Raw genomic sequence first — 21,829 nt, 5'->3', positions numbered from 1 at the left:
AACTCAAAAGCACATTGTCATTGTGTTGCCACTTAAATTTGAAAAGTACTTTCCTTGCCCTGTTAATTTAGCGTTCGTATTAACAGCCAGGTAGTTCCTGGGGGCTGGGTGTCAGGCATGGGGTCTGTAGCTCCCTCCACCCCCTTGTTTAAGATGCGGCCATCTGGGGACTTCACGTTCTGAATGTCGCCAGGGATAACGTGTCTGTGCTCCGGGCTCTGCCTAACTCCCCAGGGTGGCCTGAGGCGCATCCAGAAGACCCCAAAGAAGACAAGGCAGGTGCTCACACCAGCGCTCTGCAAACCCACCAGCATATTCTGATTTTATTTGAGTGTGGCATGGCCATAAATAGCTACCTATTTTCTCGAAGGTATAATTCACAGTGGACATTTTAATATGTAAAACTCTCCCTGCTGGAAAGTTACAGACATTAATCAAAATGCAATCTCCAGTGCCTCAACAAAATGTAACAGAAAAGCAAACCCTCCAGAACAAAAGGCCTGGCGCTTATTTTTACACAAGCAGTAAACACGGTGAGTCACGTCCCAGGCACCACATTCATCTGGATTCTGCTTTTGAGGTCTGTCTCTGATTCTTCCTTGCTATAATAACACTAAATTTTAACACAGTTGAAGTTGGTGCTTTTCCCTGTTTCACTATTAGGAATTTTCCCTGTTCAGAGCCAAACAATTTGCAGTTTATTTGTAATTACCCATAAAAGTCCACGCAGAGTTTGCTGTCCCTGAACCAGAGGCTCCACACTGAGAAACAATCCCGAACCTACCAAGACCAGGGAAACATGTAATATTAACCTTATAGCAGTTAAAGTTTTCATAATTTTAACTGTTGATACATGAATTTTGCTGCCAGGTTTGCTGTCCGAGGATGGAGGACACATCGGGAAGAGCTTTTTCAGGTCCTGCGCAGAAGGCTCCATTTTCTCAGGAGCACATTTTTCCATTTGGAGCCTCGTGCCAGCTGCTAGGAGCCACATTTGACCCTGAGTGATAGCACGTGTGTCACACACATGGGCATAGGCTTAGTATATAATTCTTCCTGATCGCAATTTCTGTTTATACACATATTTTCTTTTATAATATTTGTAAGTCACAAAAATGAAACCTTCACATTCTATGGCTTTTGCTTTCTCGGTTTTAGTCCAGCATCCCTGGGTTTACACACACAGGACACGTTTCTCTTGTGAGTCACCACGAATCGTGTGGGAAGCAAGTGGAGTGTTATTAAAATAAATACAATTATATTCTCGTAATCATCAACCTGCAAGAAATATTAAAGTGTTGATGACACAGCTGTGAGGACATTAGGGAGGACCGGTGAATCTAGCGTCCCGTCTGTTAAAAATGCTGTTCTCTAATTAAAACAGCAATAGTAACTAAGGGAGAAACACAGACCAGCTATGCGCCCCACCCCGAACTGACTGTCTTCCCAAGGACGAGTTCACGGAAGGTGAAATGGACAGAATAAATAAGAAGTCCTGCATCCTTCGTCCTGTGATTGCAGACAAATCCCAGACTGGGGACGCACCAGACAGTTGTTCTGTATGTGGCCCTGCCATCGGGAGATCAGAATAGTACTCAGTCTGACCTCCACAGTACTCACTGACAATGTGACTCAGGTGCTGATTTGGTGCTGCTGATCTGGGAAGGTGGCTCTGGGAACAGTTGGTTTACCTTCCTTGTGCAGATTACTGTAATCTTGTGAGCAAAGGGTAATAATTTTCATACTAAATGTTGCCCTGAACATAGAATAAGCACAGCAAGGCCATTAGATAATGGCATATGACTGTCCTGTGGGCTGATGCTGAAGAGGTTATTGGAAGTCCAGCAGAGTGCATTTTCCAGTGAATATATTTGTAATAGTCTATTAAAATGGAATGATTCCTATTGCGCACAGTGCTTAGCACAATTATGGATATATATCTTTCATAACATCTGAGCAGAAAGATGTGAGACATTAGCTCTTATCCTTCAGTCCTCAAATTATAATTGGGAGCACTTTTTGCATTTTCTAATTCAATCTTTTACTCCATCTTTTATTATAGTTATTTGTGCATTGTTCTCATCTCAGCTAAACTCAGGGACTGTATTTTACAAAATCTCTTGATTCTCTGCAGAGCCTAAATCATGGTACAGACAGATGACCCTACCTAAGAACCACCTGGGTTTCACTTTAGCGACATGTATGTCTGCTCAATTAGTTAGATCGTTGCATTTAAAAGAAAAAAAAAAAAAATTTTTAAAAGACCACAATTAGAGATGCATCGTTCCAAGCTAACTACCTGAGATATCTTAGCTCCCAAAAAGGCTCTTTGTAAATTAGAATTTTTAGACATTTAGATACTTAAATCTGAAGCTTAATGACCTGTCATTCAGTATTTTGTCAACTGTTCCAGAATTGTTGGCATAGTTATTTAGTATTAGCAAAGTAAAGTGAACACATTTCGATATCATCTTAGCCCACTGCAGTTTCTGAACATTCAGACACACTGCCCTGGGTTTTGCTCTGTCTGATACCTCCGTAAAAAACCATGCAAGTGAAGTAACATCACAGACCTGGATAGATGCTGAATTTTTAGGAAATAGAAATACTTTCCAAGGAGCTCTAACCTGGTGAGTTCATTTTAGTTTGCTTATCATATTTTAAACACAAAGTTCACGTTCCTCTAGGAATGGTAATATTTAATCATGGTGAGCAGATGCAGTCGGATAATGTATCATCATTTGTAACCAATTCTGTATCTTCTCTAGGTGGTTAAAGCGGAGCTGCTGTGGTCAATGCCTTTTATTCTTCGGGCAGAAACCAAATAGGTAAGGTGTTGTTCTTACGTAACATGTTAACATTTTTCCACTGTTAACATTTTTCCACTGTTCGCAGCCTACAGCACTCACATGGAGGGATGTATAATGCCCAAAAACCACAGCCGAGGCTGACTTTTTGGTGGGTTTTTTTCTTTTTCTTTTCCTTCTTTCTTTCTTTTTTTTTTTTTTTTAAATCAGGGATTTGAACTTGGGGCCCTCAACCACTGAGCCACATCCCCAGCCCTATTTTGTATTTTATTTAAAGATAGGATCTCACTGAGTTGCTTAGCTCCTCACTTTTGCTGAGACTGGCTTTGAACTCAAGATCCTTCTGCCTCAGCCTCCCGAGCCCCTGGTTTATTGAATATACTTCTTGAAAGTAGATATATCTATGCTCCTTTTTTCACTAGAATGGCGAAATTTAAAGTAGTACATATCACATTAAGTAGTTCTGTTTTTTTGTTATAATGTTCCCATTTATAGCTAAACAGTTTATCTTATCTCCAAGTAGTTTTTATTTAATTTCTAAGTACTTTTAAAATAGCCTTTAAATATTTATCTCTGTAAGGTTGTACTGCTTTCAGACTTCTGAGAATCAGCATGTTGAAGTGGCTGTAGTTTCCAGGAACCACTTTTTACAGACCCAGGTCTCCTGGTCATTCCGTACACCGGCTCAGGTGGAAATGGTCCCCATCTGTCATCTTCCTTCCAAAAGCCCTGGGGGAGCTCGGACAGTTAAAATCTCAATCGTATTAGGTTGAACCATATGGAATTGTAGTTACCTACCCACTTTTAATCAGAAAAGAAAAAAAACTACATTGATTATGCCTTTCCCATTTGCCTTTAAGCCTAGGAAGAAATATGTTAGGAAGTTATCGACCTTTATTCTAGTATTTTTATGATTTCTATTTTTAGAATAAAATTTGAATACATCTGGAATTTACTTTGGCAGGTGACATGAAAATGAATTCTATAACATAATGAGAAAGGATGGTCTTTACATAACATAAAGATAAAAAGGAAGATGTGTACACTGGAAGTTAAAATCAGTTGGCTCCAAGTCTGGGCTAATCTGTTTTCCAGATAGAGAAATGACGGGCAAACCCAGACCCAACCTGCTTAACAGTCAACTACCCCGAATCCTGGCAGTCAGTCCTGGGGAATGTATTTCTAGAGACCTGTCAGGACTTTTCTTACAAATGCCTTTATCTCTGGAGGATCTTCTCTTTGAAGATCTTTTTTTTAAGTGCCTTTGGGGATTGAACCCATGGTGCTTGCTAAGCACACGCTGTACCACTGAGCTGCTTTCCCTGGCCCCTGAAGACCTCTTTTCCATTATATTCAGTACTGTCAGCCTAAGATCTAGTCCATCCCCCACTGAAACCCAGAGAGCATGGATAGCTTACAGTGTCATCGCAAAGCAAGGTGAAGCAACCAGACCCTTACTCCGCACTGAGACAGAGAAAGGGGTAGAACCTCATTGCATCGCCCTCAGTGAATGCTCCAGACCCAGTGGTGATTCATCCTGAAGGAGAGGAGCCAGGCAGACCCTATAGGACCACTCTGGCCTGGCCATGCCTCGGCCCTTCTCCAGACCCCATCAGGACAGGAATCTGCACCACCGAATTACCCCAGGTCTCCAGAGGCACCGAATGGGTTCCATTCCCGAGACTGCCTGTTCAGAGAATGTTGCATTTCGAGTTTAGTGTCCTCAACCAAATAAGAAGACAGCCAAAGGAAAGAGAGAGTGAAGGGGCCTGACGTTTCACAAAGTAGTTGGTTATCTTCTGGAAAATCTAGAGTTGACCGTGCATTCTTAATTCATCAGGAAGACCTTTTGTAGAATTGTCAAGATAAACTCATCTGATGAAACTACGAATCAAAAATGTTAAGCCCTTTACAAATGCTCATCTTCTAATAACAGCAGAGAAGGGGAAAGTGTCAGTCAGGAGCCGGTAGCTTTGAGAGGTGCACTTTTCCCTTTAGAGATTTATTAAAATTTTCAAAGTGAGGAGTCTTGACAAAAAAATGAGTGAATGTTCGTCTCTCTTCCTCCTTGAACAACAGTGTGTGTGGATGCACACGTACCTACCCACACACCTTCGCACCAGCCTCTTAAGGGGTGTGATGCGATGTCCCCCTCAGGGTCAGCACTGATGCCGAGTGTGTGCCACGTAGTGCCCCCCCACCATCAGACTGCACGCGGTTCTCCCGGGTGGGTTGTCTTATGTTGTCACATTGAAACATGCTCTTTCCTCATCAGGTAGGGGGTTGCTCACTCAGCTGCTGGTTTCTACTTTCCGTTGACCCCCACCTTTCGTTAGAACTCCCAACCCTCAGGCACCCTCCGCTTCACGTCCCGAGAGTCAGTTTCCAGGACGGGAAGACACAGTGAGCACTGGCTTCAGCGCTCCGTTCCAGCACACTGCTTCCTGGAGCCTGGAATCCTCCCACACGGCGCCCTTAGGAAAGCTCACATGAGTCCTTTGTCAAGCGCTTCTCTATAAATTCCAGGCAGTAGTCAGTCATCATTCTGAACCTAAAATCTTGCTCGAGGAAATGATCAAGTCAGATGGGAAGTCCTAATACTGTTGTGTTCTCCTTCTGCATTAAAACCGAGTCAAGCTGGGCGAAGTGGTGCACACCTGTAATCCGGCGGCTCGGAGGGTGAGGCAGGAGGATCGCGAGCTCAAAGCCCACTTTAGCAATTTAGTAAAGCAACTTAGGGAGACCCTATCTCAAAATAAAAAATAAAAGGTCTGGAGAAGTGACTCAGTGGTTAAGTGCCCTGGTTCAAACCCTGGTACCAAAATAAAAAAAAAAAGTCACCTGATTGCAAACTTGAATTTATATGAAGTATTCTAAAATTGAATTGCCTACAGCCTCAGAAAAATAAACCAGGGAAGTTGCAAAGGCAGGGGTGATGGGGCTGATAAGAGGGGAGAGGAAACCTACTCGTTTGTTTCATGGTCCAGTGACTTGCTTAATTGATTAACTTGTTGACAATCTGAACTTAAAAAAAACACAACTAGGCGGTTGCTGGTAAACAACAGTGGTGAAGTTCACTAGCAGCGGCGATAAAGCCAGCTGGGAAGATCCTCATTACGGTGATTTGGCTGACAGAGTAAAAGGAGAGGTCATAATTTGCAGAGTTGAACTTGGAGACTAGTATTTATAGGAGCCATAAAAATCTTATCTCTTGCCTGAAGAATGACATCGAAGGGTCCAATTAAGTCAGCAGGATCTTTAGTTAATGTTTAGTCTTGAGAGCACGTTTCATAAGAGCATTTTATATAATGGGTGGATGTTAATCAAAGTACATAGTGTGGGAGATAGTGTTCACTTTAAGTTAATAAAGTACTGCACATAATTTTTAGACTTTAAGCTAAAAATAACTTCTTGGCACTGTTTAGCTCAGGCAGTTACACGTGAGGTATAACTTTCATCAAAACTCTCCAAGGACAAAAGTATTTTTTTTATTATTTTGCCATTTGAATGTGATGGAAACTTCTCAATTTTCTAAGGGTCTGGGGAGCAATTAAATTGTTCGGGGTGTTTACAAAGTTTCCTCGGTAATACCTAATATTTGTCCCTGAAATCCATGCAAGGTTAGGTCATATGCAGCCTACCTACAAGACAAAGAAATGCTCACTGCCCATGTGAAGCAAGTTCCTTACGGTCAGGGCCCCTCGTGGACTCTTGATGTACCACGTGGCAACGGTCCAGGGCTTTGCCCGTAACAGGTGTTGACGCTAAAGATTTTTTTCAATTACAGAACATAATGTTTCAGTTACAACATGAAAGACAAAATTACAAAACTGCAAGCATTCATTTTAATTCATTTCTAAGGTCAAAGATCAACCACCTCTAAATAGCATTGTCCCAAAGCAATGATCTCTTTTGTTTAACACAGGGAATGCTCTCCCAAGGAAGAGAATAAAAGCACCTTATGAGTTCATTTCACAGCAGTGACAGTGTCATGGGGAACCTCCATATAACGGGGTCATAGAGAGGGCAATGCAGGAAGAGGAGGGACATGGAGGAGCAGGAGGTGATGACAGAGCCAAGTCCAGTGTTCAGTTGCTGAGCAATGGCGAGCCTCCTAAGGTGTCTCTGCAGCAGAGACGCCAAGAGCAGAGATGCACTGCGATTAGGCTAGATTGGAATCAGGGCAGATCCCCAAGGGTGAGAGGGGAAATGGGAGGCATGTCAGGAAATGCACATTCTGAGGCCGGCGGCAGTAGGACCACCAGAGATCGAGGATGGATGCTGCTGGGAGGGAGGGAAGGTGCAGTCCCAGGCTCTGTGTCCCAGCGCAGAAGGTCAGCAAGGTGGACTCCAGGTCACCGGCTGAGCTTCCAGGACCACTGAGTCCTGATTAGCATCGTTGGTCATTTATGCACGCATCTCAGCCTGTTCACTCATTCCGCACGCCTCCTGAGCTCTCCCTCTGTTCTGGGCAGTGTTCTGGTTGCAGGCTCTGAGATGATGGACCAGAAAGCAATCTGAGCAACAGTGTGTACAGACACACGGATCTCTGCGCCCAGAACGCTGGAAGTTGAGGTGGGGCAGCTAGGAAGAGGAAGTACCCAACCACAGACAGAAATATTATAGGTGCCTTGAGGACAATAAAATAAGGTCATGTGCTGGAGAGACACCTTTGATCCAATGAGTGTTTATTCAAGATGCTGCTGTAGATGGACACATTTTTAGAGATAACACCGAAAGTACTGTGTTACTGAGTAACTACTTCTTCCAGGTTTTTACAAGGGGAAAAGGATCTTCTAAATGTAGATTACAAATTTTCCTTGTCCAAAACTCCTTACAGCAAAAAACATTCTTAAAGAGATCATAAAATGAATCACCATGAATAAATCATAGATCATGGTGCCACTCTGGGCTGATCTCTTTGTGGCATTTGTTCGTGTCACAGCAGATCTTTATATTCCTAAGACCCACACAGTGGTAGCGGGTTCATAAGCAGGAGGCCAGCCAGGCCCAGGCCTGGTGTCATAGGACAGGTGACGCCACAGTGACCTTCAACCAGCTTCTCTCTTCTAGTTTTCCCAGCGGGGATTCTGCAGCCCCCCTTCTTCAGTGCCCACCAGCCCAACTCGCTGAACTACGGGGGCATCGGCATGGTCATCGGACACGAAATCACTCATGGCTTCGATGACAACGGTAAAAGCCAGCTGGCATACTCCCTGGGCTGAGCTGCGTCCCCGTAAATCTGATGATGAGCTGTGATCACGAGCAACAGAGAACTCGCTCGTTCGTCAGTGTATCATCGCCCTAGTTTGGTCATACTTTCAGGGTTCGCTTTAGTGTTGCTTGAGGCGAGCACAAAATGTCGAGTCGCTTGGAGTGGCGAGGGGGCCGGACACTCTGAGTGGAGCTGAATTCACTCTGGGACGAGGCTGGCACCTGTCGGCACAGCAGCAGTGTGGGTCTTCTCCCGAGGGCACAGTTATCACAGAGGGCAGGGTCCGTGTCTTAAAAAGAGAAATAAAATCTCAAGACATCACCTGTCCAGGTGCCCCTAAGACTATTAAGCTTTTGTCACTTGGGGACTTTTTTTTAGGTCTTATACCTACTGCACAGTTCAGGCCCTTGCAAACAGTAGGCACTTAAGTACCCTGAATGGCAAAGCAGGTTTAGAGTTTCAGGGAAAGCTGAGAAGAACAGAGGTATGTAAAGAAGTGAGAGTTGAAATTATAACAAGATTATTTCACAAGTGGAAAGACAGTAGGAAGGGAACAATAGCAAGAAAATAGGCATCAACTAGACCCAACTTTAGAGAGCCAGGGAGGAGGAGGAGACAGGAAAGGTGCAGTGTTTAAAAAGCTCTGCTAAGCAAGGAACAGGCAGTCTTTGTGGGGGTGGAATAGTGGGGCTCCCAAGCCCTCGTCCTGCTCACAGATGAAAAATTGATCAAGTTCAGTGTCAAGGCACAAGCTGGAAGTGTGGTCGGAGCTCAGAAAGGGGAAAGTCAGTGTGGTCGAGGCTTGGCAGGGAAGCTCTGGGAGAAGGAGGAGGCTCCTAGTGTGCTCAGAGGAGAGGGCATGTGGGAGCCAGGGCACCTTTGAGAACCTGGGACCATGACAGGTGCCAGAATAAACAAACAGCAACGTAGCAGGTGCGACAGACTCCGTCTAGTAGCCAATTCCAGAGTGCCGATCTGGTGGCCTCGTCTGAGAGAGCAAGAGCCCAGGGGTGAGGTTGAGTTAACACGGGCACAGGGCGCAGCAGGTGCCAGCAGCTGGGCCTCACCCACCCTGCAAGGACCGCAGCTTCTCTCCTGTCCACACCACCGCGGCTCAGTCCCTGTGCGGTAAGGACATCTCACGGCGACTCTTGTAATGAGTTTCCATTTTACTTCAATGAATGTGCTGCAGGCAGGAATTTTAACAAGGACGGCGATCTCGTTGACTGGTGGACTCAGCAGTCTGCGAACAACTTTAAAGAGCAGTCCCAGTGCATGGTGCACCAGTACGGGAACTTCTCCTGGGACCTGGCCGGCGGGCAGCACGTACGTCCCCCGCATTCTTCCAAAGAGCTTCAGTGTGTTCATCACAAGCCGCTGCCGGCTTTTCATAGCCTTCCTAACAAAGGATCTTTCATTTTTTACAGGTCAATGGACTTAATACACTGGGAGAAAACATTGCGGATAACGGAGGGATCGGCCAGGCCTACAGAGTGAGTGATGGTGTTCTTTCTCTTTGACGATGGAAGTGTTTCTCACATTTAGTCACTTATATTGAGGTTTTTGCAAAAGGTATGTGGAATGTGAACAGGAAATGAGGAATCAAATGAGAAGCATGCAGGGAGCAAGGGGGACTCTGGCTGGCCCTAGCGTCAGCAGGGTTGATGTGACAGCTGAACACCATGCTCCTTGGTTCCCAAAGGCCAAGGAGCTGAGGAAGCACGCTGCCCGTCTCCAGTGCCACAGCGAGGGCTGGGGTGGCGTGGGTCCAGGGTGTGGCCTTGACGTTGGCCAGCTGTCCCCAAGGCAGCATCCCAGGAATCACAGCTCCCTTCTGTCCCTTCCTGCCTTCAACAAGTGGTCCTTGAAAGCTGTGCGTTGGATTTGGTGCCAGCCAGGGGCTGGAGATACAGCCACACACCCTCCATGGTGATCCAAGTCAGAACTGAAGGGTGGCCCAGGGACCACCGTGGGCACAGAGAACATGCATAGGGGTTTTCACAAAAGAGTGGAGGAAAGGTGCCTGTGGAAGCCACCAGGAGGAGCCAGGCTGATTCTGAGTGTTTCTCCCAACCCCAAAGGACCCCACGCCGGAGGGAGTGAGCGGAGGGATGTAGAACCAGGCTTCTCAAAACCAAGGGTGGACACGGCCTTCCTGGACTGGAGGAGAATGCAGGGTTACTTGTGAGCATAGAAACATTGGGCTGGAGGTAGGAGGAGACCCTGTGACGTCAGAGCAGCGTGCAGGGTGCTGGAGGACCTGCGGTCAGCAGTGACCACAGGTAACCAGAGTCTGAGGCCTGGAAGATTAAGCCAGCTGAGGGTCCTGAGCAGGGAGTCCCTGCACATTCCTAGGGGACAGAGGACTGCTCCTGCTTTAGAATGCTGGCTAATGTGTTTTTGTTTGTTTGTTTGTTTACTGGATGCCAGATGTTGTATATTTTACCTCTTAGGGTGTTGAATATTTTTTGTTTTTCTATAAATGTCTGTAAGCTTTATTGCGGGATGTAGTTAAATTCTGTTTTGGCCCTTGGTTTTGCTTTTACAACACGCAGATGACACTTGCACAGTGCTCAGTCAGGACAGTTAGTCCCCCTGCTGGGTAGAGCCCTGCTGTGGATCCTGGTGCTTCCCACTATCCCATGAGCGCCAAGCGCGGCTGCCTCTAAGCCTTTGGGGGTCTTTCCTGGCTGTGAGTAGCTCACACATTCATCTCGGATCTCAGCAGAGCTCTTCAGGGTGACTATCTGCAACCGTGACATCCTCTCTCCTCAGTGTTCTGCTCCTGCTGTCTCCGGACTGTCAGCTGCCCTGCACTCAGAGTCCCTGTGCTGTGGCCTGCACTCATGGGACAAAGGGAGAGGGCGGCCACATGAGCAGTTTGTTCTTTTTCCATCTCTCGGGGACCACTGTCCTTTTTGCCTGACGCTCAGTGACATGCAAATCGCCATTTCACATAGCGTGTCTGACACGTGGTCATTTCAGTGGCGGGCAAATCCAGCCCCTGCCACCCACTCTTGGCTGGAAGTGGCAGGCCTTTGCAGTCTTCGGTGGTGATTTCAACATGCAGCGAGGCTGAGAATCATCTGCTCTAAGACTTCAGTCCCAGTCTGGGTTGGTGGTCATCCCACCCAGCTCCTCACCCAGCACCAGGACGGAATTATAATAATGAGGCAAATAGCAGTTGTGCAGATCATTTATTATACTTTGAATATGTGAGTTCTTTATATGAATGCCTTGCCCCTCTGCTGATCGTGAGCTCCCAGAAAAGGAGCTTCCCCCGACCCGCAGCCCCAGAAACTCTGTGGATGGTGAATAGAGAGAAATGGACTGTCTTGCCTACTTAATCACCTTCCTTTGTAAGAGAAAGCAACACACCTCCACATATGTTGGCAACCCCTTTCTGAAATAAATTCAATAGAGGAAAACTGCATTTTTTTTTTCAAAATTGTCCATAAATCCTCAAAGATTAAGAATATTTTCTGACATTTAAGTCCCCTAAATTCCTTCTCCTTAACATAATTGAGTTTCAGTCTATTTTATTCTCTCTTTTTGAAGCCAGAATAGTTGCTTAGATTCTCTAGATTCATAGGATCCTGGGCCTCTAAGGGGCTCAGAAGACTCCCTTGAGTTTTGGCAAGAAACACTCAGATAAGTCCAGTGTGCGTATGTTTTGCCAAGAGAAGTAGCTAAGCTAAATATAGCAGCTGCAGATGACTCCCTTGGCAACCCACCCCTCTTGCCGGCCGGGCCTACCCATGCTCTATAGAACCACACGTAGGTACATTTTCCCCACTTATTTAAGTCATCCATTAATTCAGCCAGCATTTATTGATCATTGCCCTTGTAGGACATATCTGTAGGTTGCCATCTACAGGTATTGGGGAGATTTCCATGTAAAAGGTAAAACTACCTGTTGACATGGTCTTTGTTGACTAGGTTTATGTATAAATTTAGAAATTGTAAACATGTTTCTATTTTACTACGACCCAGGCCTATCAGAATTATGTTAAAAAGAACGGTGAAGAAAAGATGCTTCCCGGACTTGACCTGAATCACAGACAACTGTTCTTCTTGAACTTTGCCCAGGTATCGCCTCCTTCTTGACTGATCCACATGAAAACCCTTCCAAAGTGTAATTTCACAGTAAGTTAGACATGGCATGCTGAGTTGTCTTGTTTTAATCACTCGTGGCAGAACATTTGACAGCACTAACTTCCATTGTTTATGACAGATTGTCAGGTCATATTCGTGATAAATAAATGTTTTCCTGGTCGCCCTTCGTTAAACATTCCCTGAGGAGTGAATAGTGGAGGGCTGCGGAGATCCTCATTGGTTTTGCTTTCCCCCGCCTTCCTGAGCACACTGCCTGCTTTTTCTACTCCTGTCTCCAGGTGTGGTGTGGGACCTACAGGCCAGAGTACGCGGTCAACTCCATTAAAACAGACGTGCACAGTCCGGGCAATTTCAGGTACGTGGGCATGAACTGCTGTTGGGCAATCCAGTGCTGGCTCCACTGCCTCTCTGTTGGAATTTGGCTTCTTCCAACTCTGGTTCTGTAAAGCTTGGAAACCCAGTGCTTCTGTGTGTCAGGGTGAGGGTTACATGAGATCCTGGCCCCTCCTTTCTTCAGAATGCACGTGACCTCTGCTCAGTGCAAAAGCTAAAGATTCTGTAGAGTGGTTGGGAAATGAAGTTTGAGAACAGAAGGGAGCTAATGAGCTAAATATGAAAAACCCGCTTCATATCTATGGGAACCCCCTAGATCTTTCACTGCTGGAGGAAGCAGGTTCTTTTTATGGAGTAATGAGGGGCACATTTGGACATTGAAGACCTCCCTTGATGTGTTCTAGAACCTTCCTTGCTGATGTCATCACCTTGGCAACTCTGAACACCCATTCACTCAGAAGGCCTCACTCTACGCCTGTGTGATATAGCCACATCTGTCCTGCTAATAAGTCAGATTAACTGCTTTATGGGTAGGGAGCAAAAAACATCACTGGATCAATTCCCATTATGTTTTACCCATGAAACTCTTAGTTTTAATTTTTAAAAGTTTTTATTTTCCTTATGGAAGTCTCGAATCCAACACTGAGAATACCAGAGAACATTCACACAAACCACTGTGCCATCTGGTCTGTCAAAACTTTGCCCTGTGTGTCCTGTGAACTAAACCAGGGCTCTGTAAAGACCCCAGGGGAGTTAAGCAGTACGACTCTGATACTTTGTGAATCCACAGAGTAGTACTTTGAATCCTCATTCAGAGAACGAGGGTGCCGAGTAATTTTGCACTAGGTAAAGATTTGACTCCGAAGAATTAACATTTTTATCTGAACCACTGGGTGAAGATTTCTTGTTTAAAATGATTTCCTACCTGCCCATCAGAACACAGTTTCCTGAACCATACCTAACTTTTTTCTTTTTTTGACAAGACAAACTATTGTCGTGATCATTTGCTTTGCTCTTGTTGTTTATTAGGTGTGTGAAACTCTCAATGGCTACGGTGGGTAGGACCGTTCTTCCCTACACCAGGGTGTCTGTGTATTAGGGGTATTCTGGGTTTTCCTGGTCCTAGCTATTACTTTGCCTCTGAGTCTCAGTTTCTTGACATTTAAAATGAGGATTAAATTACCATGAGAGTGGCAGAGGACTAATGTTAATGCAGGTGGCATGCCTATTACATGTACATGCTTGAAAATTAGTATTCGGATTATTTTTAGATAAGTCTGAACAGAATAAAAATTCTTGGGAAAAAGCCATGAACTTTGCAGCATTCACTGTCAGCTCAGGCAAAGGCTTTCTGTGGCTCATGAATTATGTTCTGCCTGGTCCAGCATGTCAGCAACTGGTAACTGATGGGGCGATACATAGCAGTATGTTACTGTTTACTACCATTTTAAACTGAAAACAATATTTTTATAAATATGAGAAATTATTTGTATCTTTGATTTTCTTTTGGTTCTGGCTTCAAAGATGCCTCTTTGACTATTTTTCATTCATAATAAGAGAAGCATGTTTGTGTATTTTGAAGGGTAAATGGAGCTCCAACCTTTTGTCAAGGAAATTATTATTTTCTCTGGAGGTAAAGGGATTTCCTTGGCAAAAGGTTGAGGTTACATTTCGTTTTGGAAACAGGCTGCTTCCTGGCTGTACAAAGTAAAACATATTTTTAACAGAACTTTAAAAACTAACAGGCATTGGGTTGCTATTGAAAAATTGTGCTTGGTTGTGTATAAAAATATTTCCAAAATAGAGGTTGGTTTGTAACCTTGTGCTTAAATAGCCAACCATTGAAAACAAAAGGCAAAATATACTTGATATAAAGATGAAGTCTACAAAACTGTATTTGTTAAGTCTAAACTACCTTTGTTTTATTCTTCCTAGCAAAAGCCTATGTATGTTAAAACAAACCATTAAAATCTTTAGTGTTTAAAACAAAAAAAAATTTCCCCTTGAATATGCTAGAAATTAAATCCACAATTTAAATATTGACTTCTTTTTGGAAGTTCAGATTTGGCTAGTTGTCCCTAGTCACTTTGGGGAGTGGTTATTTGTTTTGATATTTACTACATAATCTATAAATGTGTTTCTCAGGTTACTTAGACATAATGTTTCTATTAAGGGATCTGATAATTTTTAAAGCAAATCTAAATAGACAAAATCATCTTCATGCTTAAATTGTTCAATTTTATATTCCACTCAGGAAAAAAAAGAGAACTTTATAGAACTGATACCACAGAAAAACAACTCAAGTAATTTTCATAGCTTAATTTCCAATATTTTGGAAAGAATATTCTTTGTAGTGTTCTGTGCAGTTATTTTCAAGTTATAGGGCCATTTTGCTTCTTCTTATAGTTTAGCATCCTTACACTAATTTCTTTTTAAAATACATTTCCTTCACTTAACATTAAATATTATCATTGGTTCCTCATATTTTATAAACAAGAGTCCAGTTAGCACTTATCAGTCTTTAGCACCTACCTAAGAATCCCTTCAGGCTCTTATTTAATTTAGAATATACAGTGAGCTGGGGGGTAATCTCAGTGGCTCAGGAGACTGAGGCAGAAGAATCATGAGTTCAAAGCCAGCCTCAGCAACTTGGTGAGGCCCTAAGCAACTTAGTGACACCCCGTCTCTAGATAAAATATAAAAAAGGGTTGGGGATGTGGCTCAGTGGTTGAGTGCCCCTGGGTTCATCCATGGGCTCCATTTTGAAAGATGCATAATAAGTCATAGTAGGCAGGTGTAGCTAGGTATGTTATAGGTCAGAAAATCCACTCTTGGTTACGTGCATGTTCAATTCCACCTCTCTTAGATGTTTTTAATACCAGTGATTATTTGCCAAGGCAATAAGCAGCAGCAGCACAACAAATTAGTTTATGTAACAAAGCAACAATTTCAAGTAAACCAAAGTTTTCATCTTCTGCTATTAGAAACACCAACGCAGAAGTCTTCTAGTTGTCATGTAGCATGAAATTCATGTAATTGTTTTATGTAATATTAATGAAATACGATCTCGCTCTTAGAGAAGGGTTTGTTTATTCATGCTGTATCTGCTTTTCAAAATGATTATTCACGTCATCCATCCAAAGATCTGATGTTATAAGTACCAAACCCTCATTAGAGACCCAGGAGGCTGAGCAGAGCCCTGGTGTGCTGTTGACCTCGATACTTAGAATCTGAGTATCTGAGTGAAGTCTTCAGAAGGGGGACCAGAGCTGAGTGCTCAAGGTCAGGTGTTCCTGCTTCTCTAACTTCCAGTGTGTTCCAAAGACTCTTGTTTCTTCAAGGTGTTTTTCTGTTTGTTTTGTTTTTATGGTGCTGGGGATTGAACCCAGGGTCTTGTGCATGTGAGGCAAGCACTCTACCAACTGAGCTACATCCCCAGCCCTGCTCTGTTCTTAAGTTGAGAGAAATGTAGAATGAAGTCATGGGTTTGAGCATCTCAGCATCGTATGGGACTATGTTCCCACAGGGTTAAGACACACGCATTTGAAAAAACATCAAGAAAGAACAAAGTCCCGTTCTTCCCGTTCTTTCCCCAGCTGATGCTGTCAGCTAGGGAGCTTGTTCCCAGTGGGAGGAACACCCAGGCCACCAGGAGGACTGTCCCCTAGGAAGGAGGATCGGAGCCAATGGGCCGCAGAGGGTGAACCCAGAGCCCAGGAGACAAGAGCAGTGAAAACTCCTCATTTCCAAGAATTCAGGAGCTAGGAAGTTCTGGCTTCCTCCATGATGCAAACTGCAGACTTCTCATTGAACCCTCACATGGCAGGAAGACTGAATTTATTCTTGAACATTTCAGATGTAACAAATGGATGCTCAAATTAAAAAAAAGTCAGGCCTAAGCCCAGGGGAAATTAAATCCAGTCGTTTTCCAGTGCACCACTTTCTAAGGTTGCACAGGGATTCAGAGTCACCACACAGGTCCAGGAATTGGGGACCGGCCTTCAACTCAGACCTGCCATGGTCACTGCAGAGGCCCCCACAGCCCTGGGCTCCTCCTCCTTCCATGGCCCAGGGCAAGGGCCTCCAGAGTCTCCAGGCCAGCATCAGGTTCCCCAGCGGCCACGGCCATCCTGTCAGAGGGGCTTGTCCTCACAGCCTTGTCCTGCGGACAAGAGGGCCAGCAGATACCTGTGTGCAGAAGGGTGTGCAGGGAGGCGGTGCTGGCTGGGCACAGGCTGGAGCGCAGGCATGCCTGGAGAGCCCCGTCAATCAGAGCGCGCCTGGCCTCGCCTCCGCGCTGTCTGCAGCCCCACCCCGGGAGCGTGGGTCCGGGTGCAGGAGGCGGAGCCGGCGGCACCTTCACGGCGCCGTCACACGCCGGCATCGACCGTCTCTTCCCTCCAGTGCTGTGCAGAGCCGATAGCGCGCTGGACAGTGTTGTTTTGGCCCACTGGGATCAGAGATAAGAAGAAATGGGCATTTTTCCAGCCCTTTCCAGTTATTCAGGCTGAATCCAGTCTCTGATATTGAAGGAGATCTTTTGGAAAAAATGAAAATAACAAATACCTATTAAAAACCTATTATATTTCAATTATTGTGTGAGCCCTTTCACCACATAGTGAAAAATTCTTTATCCAAACTCTTCCTACAAAACTACCATTCCAAATATAAATTGTTTATTTATTTTGAAAACACTGAGCTTTCGTAGATGATTAACGCTCCATTTCAACCTTAAGGTGCAGGAACTATTATTACATGCACTTTAAAAGTGAGGAGGCTGATGTACAGAGAGGCCAGTGACCAGTGCTAACTGTGCAGCCTGTCTCCAAAATCAGTGCCCTTACTGCCGTGCCTTACTGCCTGTCCCCTTCCCCCTTTCCCTTTCCCTTTCCCTTTTTCCCCCTCCCCCTCCCCTTCCCCTTCCCCTTTCCCCCCTCCCCCTCCCCCTTCCCCTCCCCTTCCCCTTTCCCTTTCCTTCTTTTAAACTTCCAATTCCAGAATTACTGACTTGGCCTACACAGTGAAATTCTGCCGGGCTCTCTGGTGGTGTGGACGTGAGTGGCTAATGCTGATGATGCCCTTTTTGTTTCTGTCAAAGGATTATTGGGACGTTGCAGAACTCGGTCGAGTTTTCGGAAGCCTTTCATTGCCGCAAGAACTCATTCATGAATCCAGAGAAGAAATGCCGCGTCTGGTGATCCCCGCAAAAGCAGCACGGCCCTTGGCTGGGCTCATCAACAGCACAGAAAACTGGAACATTCGAGCCAAGAGAACAGGGGCCCGAGGTCACTGCAGTTACCTGGGGGCAATTAACAGAGATGAGCGCATCACAATACCAGTGAGATTAGGTTCTTCTGGAAAGGGTGTGGAGCACCAGGGGTCCCAGGTCTGTCAAACCAATCATGTCACACTGTAAATACCGCTTCCTTTCTAAAGATGATATCACCATTCATTTCTGGTTTCTCTTGTGATTTGCCAGTTTGCTGTCCCTAGGAAACTTGATCACTTGCGCCAGACTGGGATTTCTAATCAAAGGGAGAAAGAAGGTTCGTTTCAGCGGGTCATGGAAAGCACAGCCGAGATTCACTGATTTAAAACACAGGGCCAGGCTTGTCTTCACCTTTATTTGTAATATTATGCTCTTCAAAACGCTTCCAAAGAATTCTTATCCACTTGGGGGCCTCGGGTTGGACGTAGTTTTAAATTCATTTTTCCATCCATCAGTTATTCATTCTGCCATCGTTTTATTTTAAGCACTCTTAGGGCAAAAACAAATGTCCAGAACTATTTTTTGTTATACCTGTTTGACTGATAACTGAGATTCTTGGGGCCCCTGCAATTTTCCAGACAATCTCTGTCTCTCAACACTTGGTCTTTTAAAGGGATTTTTAGTAATGTATTACTAATAATTTTTTATATATAATTAATTGCATTTATGACTAAACAACTATTATTATAGGTAATCATGGAATAGTAAAGTTTCACACCAAGAAAAGCAGTTATGAGCCAAGATCTGTAAAGTGATGTGCAGAGGAGAATGTGAGACTTTTTAAATTTATAAGTTGATTAAAAGCTTTAAGCACAAAGTTCGGGGTAGAAATGCCATTGAACAGTTGTGTGGAGATAGATGATACTCTGGTTTACAAGCAGGATTTTCCAAAGCAAATCCATCCCCGAGGGTGGCTGAGAGGAAAGGGCAGAACTAGGTTTGTCATCTGATGCAAATGCCTGGCTCACAAAGCCTGTGTGCAAGCCCCTGGCTTCAGAAGCAAGGTGTGCCTCTGACTGGCAGCGGGAGGCCTTGCAGGGCCTGCTTCTGGAATTCCAAGTGGAGAATTCCAGAATGGAGTTTTGGAAGGGACCCTCATCCCTCATGGGGACCCTTCTCTTGAAACTTTGTGTTCCTCATTTCCTGTTCTGTTGGCTAGTTCAGCTCATTCATTACCTGATTAAAATTTTACAAAAGAGGTGCACTTCCAAAGTCCTTATTTTTCCTAATAAAAGGTGAAAATGGAAGAATTTCTACCCAAAATATGGGTGTTGATTTTACTGCCTCTTGAAAAATGCCCATTTGCCTTTAAAAATGTTACTAAGACATCACACACACACACACACACACACACACACACACACACACACACACACACATTTGAAGTTGCCTGGGGCTTCAGGTGCGCTGTGTGAACTCTGAACGATGCTCTTTAGCAACACAGGTGAGGCAAAAGCCCACGGTGACACCTGTGCCCCTCAGGTCCACAGGTGGTATCCCGACTCTCACGTCACACGCCAGCATTGCCTGTGTTGGCTTTGAGATACGCAGAATCCATCAGTGTGCCTTCTTTCCCGTCTGACCCCTTCGTTCCAGTCCTCTGTTTGTGAGCCTCTTCCAGACTCCATGCATCCTGCTTCAGTGGGCTCTTGAGAAGCAGCCTGTGCGGGGCTGATCCAAATAGCCCAACCATGAGTGACCAGCGGTTTGCACATTAGCATCTTCACTTGAATCCATGGTGGACACATTTCCCCAAGTCTTTCAAGAATTATAAATATTGACAAGGTAGTTTCAGGCTAACCAACGATCATCCTTACCTTTCCCCTTTATCACAGAGTCATCAGAGCGTATTTATATCCATATGCCTTCAAACTTAGACATACCTAAGTGGTATGCCTAGTTGGAACATAGGAGCTCTCAGCGCTCAGTAACACAGGTATCTTTTAGTTATTTTATTCCCATCTCGTCAGAGCAACTGAAGAGGCAGAAGTCAAACCCCGTCAGGCTCCCATCCCTGTGGAGGGACAGCCCTCTGGTGCCCGGATGCCTGCGCTGTGTGTAAATGTCAGACTGGGTGTCGGAGGCGCCTAAAGGATAGGTAAAGGTCAGGAGAGTGACCCCCCCGACCCCACGTCTAGACCTCCCCAGTTTCTCATGGTACTCCTGAGTCCCACGGACCCTTGCCATCTCCTCAACCACTGCTGGCCATCTGGACTAGCCCCCTTAGATGGCACACACCTGGAATCTCAGGAGTAAATCCAGTTCCACCAAGGCTGAGTTCTGGGCAAGGGCAGAGGGTTCAGAAGCCATGACCTCTGGGTGGAGCTGATGTACCTCGGAAATGGAGATAGGAAAAGCTGTTGGCAGGACAAGTAGGGAGGAGTATGTCCAGGCCAGTGTCCATGTGGATGTCCAAGTCCTGTTCTGCCACTACTGGCCATGCGTGTCCTGTGGGGCCTCTGTTTCTCCCACCTAAACGTAAGGCCCTTGTTTTCTACTGGTTGTCACCTAGAGAAGGAGTATGTGTTCAGAGCTGCCTTTCCCTTGCTCAGTCCCCCTGTGAAGAACCCCTGGACAAGGTCATCTCCCACCACCACTCAAATGCTCCGTCCCATTGGACCACGTTTTAGTCTAAAGAACAAGGACCACAGCTTTTTGAGTTCATTAGTACCAGGCAGCATGTGGGGCAAAAGCCTGCTGATTTTCTCGAAAGCATTTATCATTCCTGGCACCCCAGATGGAGCTCTCCAAGTAGAAGACATCTGCTAGCTAGGAAAGAAAATGAGATTCCACTCTGTCAAAGAAGGATATTCCGAAATTCTGAGCAGGTTCCAGTCTCAGGAATACAAAATAACAACAAACGTAGGTTTCTTGTACTGCCACTCATATGCCGAGTCCACTCTATCCCAATGCCCGTCCTCGAACGTGGCCTAGAGATCATTAAGACTGAACGGAGCATTTTTTGTTTTTTGGGGATGCTGGGGATCAAACCCAGGGCCTTGTGCTTACGGAGCTTTTATGGCTGTGTAGTCGTACACTGGCTGCTAGCCTCAAATTGAATCTCCTAAAAATGGATGATAAAACCGTTTTACCAATATCATCTTGTCTTCACTGCCCCTCCGTCCAAAGAGAGCCATTGTTTTCTGAGGGTTGGATTTGTTTTCAAAAGGTAAGTGAGGTGGTTGCCAGATGCTGGAGGGAGCGTCTCTGTGCACTGTCCCTGGGCTGAGGAACTGGACCACTGGGTTGCTCGGGAGAACAGAGGAGCCATATCTGATTCCTACGTGAGCAACACATTGGTTGCGCTCCAATCTAACAGTGTTTTCTTAGTTTGGGCTCCTTTGTGTTTTGCATTTTCTCTAAAACAGTCAGAAACATTCCCTACCTTTTTCAGCTTGATAGAGAAAAGTGGTGCTTCTATTTTGTTTGACAAGCCCATCTTGGTTGTACAAGGGAAGCCTGGTAGAAACCAGCACTGACTCTGGCTGGAGACAATGATGGGCTCGGCTGGGGATGCGTAGAAACACTGGAGGGCGTCAAATTGACATTTAAATGTTATTCTTGGGATTTCCTTTCCATCCAGAAACTAGCAGATTTTCCAGGTATCAGGTATGTGAGCCTCTTACCACATTCCTATAGATGCACTTGATTCATCTCCAGTCTGACCATCTCAGGTTGTAGTACGTACTCTGTATCCAGGAAGAGCAATGGGGCCAAGCACCTGGATTATCATTTGCCTTGATATAAATCCTTCACACCTGCCGTAAATGCGCTTGTCACTAACATACAACCGCCAAGATAAAATGCTGATCTGTTCCTGGCAACCTCACAGGGCCAAAGGAACAGGAAAGAAAGAAAGAAAAAAAAAAAAAAAAAACAGCAGAAAATGTTAAGATTTGTTAAATGAAAATGTGTTGCTATTTCAACTTTATTAAATTATTGTCATGGAAAAAGAATTGGAAGAATATATGCCAAAAATTAATCAGGACTATCTTGGATGGCAGTATTTTAACTCCTTTTTTTGTTTTGTTTTGTGAATTCAAAGGTCACTTTAACAATATTATTTTAAAGAAAAATAAGGGTATGTGT

The 21,829-nt window shown here is 44.9% G+C and overlaps 1 protein-coding gene across 1 annotated transcript; it reads left to right on the top strand.

The window, feature by feature from the left end:
- Positions 1–2,776: 2,776 nt before the first annotated feature.
- On the top strand, positions 2,777–18,938 carry LOC306637737 (neprilysin-like). The gene is made up of 7 exons (XM_079100514.1): positions 2,777–2,828; positions 7,881–8,000; positions 9,215–9,348; positions 9,450–9,515; positions 12,016–12,111; positions 12,417–12,493; positions 17,570–18,938. The coding sequence occupies exons 2-7, from the start codon at positions 7,958–7,960 to the stop codon at positions 17,667–17,669; spliced, it is 516 nt and encodes a 171-aa protein (XP_078956640.1). The 5' UTR covers positions 2,777–2,828; positions 7,881–7,957; the 3' UTR covers positions 17,670–18,938.
- Positions 18,939–21,829: the final 2,891 nt, after the last annotated feature.

Source organism: Sciurus vulgaris (genome assembly GCF_902686455.1).
Source record: "Sciurus vulgaris genome assembly, chromosome: 10".
Classification (NCBI taxonomy): Eukaryota; Metazoa; Chordata; class Mammalia; order Rodentia; family Sciuridae; genus Sciurus; species Sciurus vulgaris.
Note: the sequence above shows the minus strand (reverse complement) of the source record. Positions and strands in the feature narration are given on the sequence as shown.

Excerpts from the sequence above, each read along its gene's own strand:
- LOC306637737 (XM_079100514.1), top strand. The coding sequence starts at position 7,958 with ATGGTCATCGGACACGAAATCACTCATGGCTTCGATGACAACG. Across the intron at positions 9,349-9,449 it reads ACCTGGCCGGCGGGCAGCAC|GTCAATGGACTTAATACACT; the intron begins GTACGTCCCCCG and ends CATTTTTTACAG. Across the intron at positions 9,516-12,015 it reads GGATCGGCCAGGCCTACAGA|GCCTATCAGAATTATGTTAA; the intron begins GTGAGTGATGGT and ends ACTACGACCCAG.